The 5,411-nt window shown below is 34.9% G+C and overlaps 1 protein-coding gene across 2 annotated transcripts; it reads left to right on the forward strand.

The window, feature by feature from the left end:
* The first annotated feature begins 641 nt into the window (after positions 1-641).
* LOC105964960 (putative disease resistance protein At1g51480) lies at positions 642-4,945 on the forward strand. Of its 2 annotated transcripts, XM_088822512.1 has the most exons (5): positions 642-765; positions 849-964; positions 1,048-1,163; positions 1,247-1,349; positions 3,464-4,945. In XM_088822512.1, exon 5 carries the CDS (start codon positions 3,466-3,468, stop codon positions 4,870-4,872), a length of 1,407 nt encoding a protein of 468 aa, XP_088678638.1. In that variant the 5' UTR covers positions 642-765; positions 849-964; positions 1,048-1,163; positions 1,247-1,349; positions 3,464-3,465; the 3' UTR covers positions 4,873-4,945. The 2 variants fall into 2 exon arrangements, with proteins under 2 accessions (XP_088678638.1, XP_088678639.1); XM_088822513.1 differs by lacking the exons at positions 642-765; positions 849-964 and having other exon boundaries at positions 1,042-1,163; positions 1,250-1,349.
* The last annotated feature ends 466 nt before the right edge of the window (positions 4,946-5,411 follow it).

A 5,411-nucleotide genomic window follows, 5' to 3' on the forward strand; every position in this document is an offset into this window, starting at 1 on the left:
AACTCTCTCCAACACTTTTTTTTTTTAATATAAATTTATTTCTCTATCTTATTAATTAGGATACAATGGTTATTTTTTAGTCTAAAAAGGAAAAAGAAAGAAATTCAATCACTAAATATTTATTGAGATTCTTAATGCTTCTACAACTAAAAAATGATTGTCAATTAGGAAAGGAGGTAGTATCTAGCAACAAGTTACAAGTAGTTAATATGAAGAGAGAGAGTGATGATATAATTAATTAAGAAATATCAAACCATTACACGTGTATGTGGTAAATATAATTTGGTAGGGTGTGTGAATTTTTTTTTTCTTTTGGAAGTGATACAAAAAAAAAACTCGTACAATGAATGATTAGTACTAATATTAGGTTAGTGTACCGTTTTAGGGCAAAATTATATAATTAACTAGAAGAAACATCCGAAAATGGAACATGAACCCAATATAATTATCTAATTATTTATCTAATTTTAAAATTAGCGAAAATAAATTTTCAGAAAAGAAAAAAGAAAATAACTAAAAGCGGTTATTTCAACATGTACCCAGAAAAGCAAACAACGTTGCACCCCCCAAAATGGCTACTCACGTAAACCCAGCTCCCTCTCCCCCAATTTCAAGCCTTAAACCCAATCCCTAAACCCTACAACAACAGCAGCAGCCAAATTTCTCAGCCCCTCAGCCACCGGAGACCGCCCCTCTGCCACCACAAGGAACGGAAGAGAATTATTTTTAGAAAGCACAGAGAATAATGAGTTTGTGAAGCTGAAGGTATAATTGCATTTTCCTCTTTATTTTTTATTTTAATTTTTATTTTTCACCGGAAAATGATTTTGTGAATTTTCCGTCAACAGCAGCTGCCAAATTTCTCAGCCCCTCAGCCACCGGAGACCGCCCCTCTGCCACCACAAGGAACGGAAGAGAATTATTTTTAGAAAGCACAGAGAATAATGAGTTTGTGAAGCTGAAGGTATAATTGCATTTTCCTCTTTATTTTTTATTTTAATTTTTATTTTTCACCGGAAAATGATTTTGTGAATTTTCCGTCAACAGCAGCTGCCAAATTTCTCAGCCCCTCAGCCACCGGAGACCGCCCCTCTGCCACCACAAGGAACGGAAGAGAATTATTTTTTGAAAGCACAGAGAATAATGAGTTTGTGAAGCTGAAGGTATAATTGCATTTTTCTCTTTATTTTTTATTTTAATTTTTATTTTTCACCGGAAAATGATTTTGTGAATTTTCCGTCAACAGCAGCTGCCAAATTTCTCAGCCCCTCAGCCACTCTGCCACCACAAGGAACGGAAGAGAATTATTTTTTGAAAGCACAGATGATGATCAGTTTGTGAAGTAGAAGGTATTCTTACATTTTCCTCTTTATTTATTTTTTTCACATACCTTAGATCTAGATCTAGAACAAGCGCAACTGAGATTAGAATTTCGATCAATTTATCTCATAATTTAGCATAGCTGGGGAAGAATAGCTATACTCATATCACAGTATACAGAGTTTACCAGTTAGTTATGGAACATATATAGTGAATAAGCTATTATTATTTTAGTATTATTATTAACAAAAGTCAGTTATGACTTCTTGCAAAATACTGTCAATTGGAATCAACAAGCACAAGCAGGCCAAGTTCTGCAGTACTTGTTATATATTTTTTCTATTGATACGGAATTTCCGATTTCCGTCGGATCGATCTTAAAATTTTCCGATTTTCCGATTTCCGTCGGATCGATCTTAAAATTTTCCGATTTCCGTCGGATCGATCTTAAAATTTTCCGATTTCCGTCGGATCGATCTTAAAATTTTACGATTTCCGTCGGATCGATCTTAAAATTTTCCGATTTCCGTCCGATCGATCTTAAAATATTCTGATTTCCGCCGGATCGATCTTAAAATATTCCGATTTCCGCCGGTTCCATCTTAAAATTTTCCGATTTTGAAACAATATTTTTCACTCCGACTTGCGAAATTTCGACTTTTGGTTTTTCCAATTTATTTGGTTCGTAATTGGGATATATATGATATTTCGATTTTCCATCCGATTAGAGTTCCGAAAAAATAATACCGTTTTTTTTCCTGAATATTACACTTAAAATACCAATATTATTGTGTATTCCATTTACTATCTTAGGTGACCAAATATTGGAAATTTCCGAATTCCGCCGAATCCAATCGGAATTTTTCTGATTTTGGAACAAATTTTTTCGTTCCAATTTCCCAAAATTTTGATTTTCGATTTTCACATCCGAAAAAAAATGGTTTTTTTTTTAAGGGCTAGATCCGATCAGTCCGATTTACACCCCTAGATACGAGTAAGGAATTTATAGGTTTGTAACTGATGAAATTGATTCATGGTAAGCAACTAAACTGATTTTGGAACAATATTTTTCAATCCGACTTCCGAAATTCGACTTTCGATTTTTCCAAATTTATTTGGATCGTGGAATATTATATGATATTCCGATTTTCCATCCGATTTAAGTACCTAAAAAATATTCCGATTTTTTTTTCAAGAATATTACATTTAAAATACCAATTCCATATTTTTGGTGACCAAAAATTGGAAATTTCCGAATTCTGCCGAATCCAATCCGTTTTTCTTCCGATTTTGGAACAAGTTTTTTCGTTCCAATTTCAAAAAATTCGATTTTTGATTTTTTTCGAACGGAGATACTAGTTTTTCACTTCCGAAAAAAATCGGATTTTTTTTCGAAAGTGCTAGTTCCGATCCAATCCATCTGACTTACACCCCTAAATACGGGTAAGGACTTCATAGGTTTGTAAGAGAGACGAAATTAGTTCATAGTAAGCAACTAAAATGATTTTGGAACAATATTTTTTAATCCAACTTCCGAAATTTCGACTTTCGATTTTTCCAAATTTATTTGGATCGTAATTGGAATAGTATATGATATTCCGATTTTCCATTCGATTTAAGTTCCTATAATAATTCCAAAAATTCTGATTTTTTTTCCCGAATTTTACACTTAAAATACTAATATATATTCAGTATTCCATATTATAAGTGACCAAAAATTGGAAATTTCCGAACTCCGGCGAATCCAATTCGAAATTTTTAAATTTTGGAACAAGTTTTTTCGTTCCACTTTCCTTAAATTCGGATTTTCGATTTTTCCGATTTTTTTGGAACGGAACCATAACTAGTTTTTCACTTCCGAAAAGAACCAGACTTTATCTAAAAGGGCTAGTTCCGACATGAACCATCCGATTTACACCCCTAGAGACGAAAAAAATCGGACTTTATAGGTTTGTAAGAGAGATGAAATTGATTCATGGTTAGCAACTAAACTAAGCTCCTATTCAAATGTTCGTCATGGCTTTTCCTCAATTAGTTTTATAATTATGTTTTAGAAAGAAAAAAGAAGACAATTCAAATTCTAAATTGTGACATAATGCAGAATCTATACAAGATATTAATAAAAAATATGCTATTATTCCAGGTATGGGATTCCCTCTTCCGGTTATCGATTCTGTTTACACAGCTTCGAAAGATTTACTAGTGTATGTGAAGTCAAAGAATACGCTATTCCGAGAACTCAACCTCAACTTAAGTTCGTTACTTACAGATTTGGTTACTATTAACTCAAAGAGGTTCGAACATGATCAGAAAATCAGTCTTTCGGCATTAAATTTAAAAAAAACTGGTGGATTCATCACTTTGGAAGAGGAGGCTGATCAAATAGAAAAAGAGTTCCAGATATTGTACCTCAAGCACCAGGAGGTTTGTCGGCTCCCATCAGCAGCTACACTCCATGCTGCATCAGCTCAGAACTCTGCCTCTACTATGCCTGCGATGACCGATGGAGTTTCCTTGTCTATAATGAATGCGATCAAGGAAAAAGATAGGAAGTTGAGCCGGTTCTCAAAAGAATTCTTTAATATCGCGCGCTTCAGTAAAGACATCGTTAGACTCTCCAGAAGAACTCCGAGGTTGGTCGAATTGTTAAGCAGGAGTACATTACAGCTGACTTACAGGATGGTTAATGTTGTTGAACTTCAACACCCCTCTCCTAATCCGGCTCATCATGTTATTCAAATCAGAGAGATCCTGAGGCACGTCTCCGATCAAGGGGTGAAGAAAATTGTCGTCACGGGGCCTGCTGGTGTCGGCAAAACTAGTTTATTACGAGGTTTTAATAATCAGTTGAAGCATCTTACCATGCCAAAGGATGATGGCACAGTAGATTTGGAGTTAGACCTGGTTATATGGGTAAGTGTCTCGAGAAAGGATGGAGTTGAAGAAATTCAAAACGCAATTGTGAAACGATTACACCTGCAGGATTGCGATGGTCTAAGCACAAAGGATAAGATGGATGCGATTTCCATATTTCTCAATAGCCGGAGATATGTGGTGATAATTGATGAAATTCACGTACACACTAATCTAGATAGTGTGGGGTTGCACGACAACCATCCGAATGGAACAGTTGTCATTGCAACTAAGAGCACGAGCATTACACAGAAGGTGGATGTCATAATTGAAGTAAAAAGATTGTCAGAAGATGATTCACTGATTCTGTTCCGTAGTATTTACGGTGAAATTGAAGAAAAAAACAAACAGAATGCTCAATTAGCTGTCGTAAGCTGTGGAGGAATTCCACACAACATTGAGCTGGTTGCTCGGTTTTTACAAGAAACCAACTCATTTCCCAATGTCATCAACATTCTAGGTCGTGCTGATATAACTCAAGGAAATGAAAAATTCAGCGATGCATATTTTCCAATTTTCGAAAACTTGCCAAAAGACGTACAAGATTGTTTGTTTTACTGCACAGTGTTTCCTCTGAATGTTGGTCGAAAACCTACACGCAAGTGCACGTATCGTACAAGTAATATAGTGGACAATTAAGTCCGGATATCGAACCCACAGGGAATATTTAATTATCTAATCCTAGACGCTAAATTCTACCAATTATTATCAAGCCCACCCTACACAGTCGAATAAGGATTAATAAATTAAATTAAACTAAAGCAATCGAAAAGCAAGCAAAAACAAGAAAGCAATTTAAAACGAGGATTAATCAAAGTAGACAAGCCTAGGATTTTATTCTTCCCCCTATGTGATTATTACTCCCCCAATTCCTTCAATTATGCAAGCAATTAACCCGGATTATTAACCTGAGATGCTAAAATAATCATAACCCGCTTCCGCGTGTATTACGATTCTAATACTCTAGATTCAATTACTATATTCCTATGCAATTAATTCTAGAACACAGCATTAAGCACAAATCTCAATAATGGCTACCTAAGAGATTAACTATATTCCTATGTTAATACCACAAAGGCTCTTCTACCACAGTTCTAATTATTAACCCGATCTTCCGATTCATGCGATTAACAATAACATAAAAGCGCATAAAGTGGCCAGTTTCATGAACTTAATAA

Source organism: Erythranthe guttata, chromosome 8, assembly GCF_056151865.1.
Source record: "Erythranthe guttata isolate IM_541 chromosome 8, IM_541, whole genome shotgun sequence".
Lineage (NCBI taxonomy): Eukaryota > Viridiplantae > Streptophyta > Magnoliopsida > Lamiales > Phrymaceae > Erythranthe > Erythranthe guttata.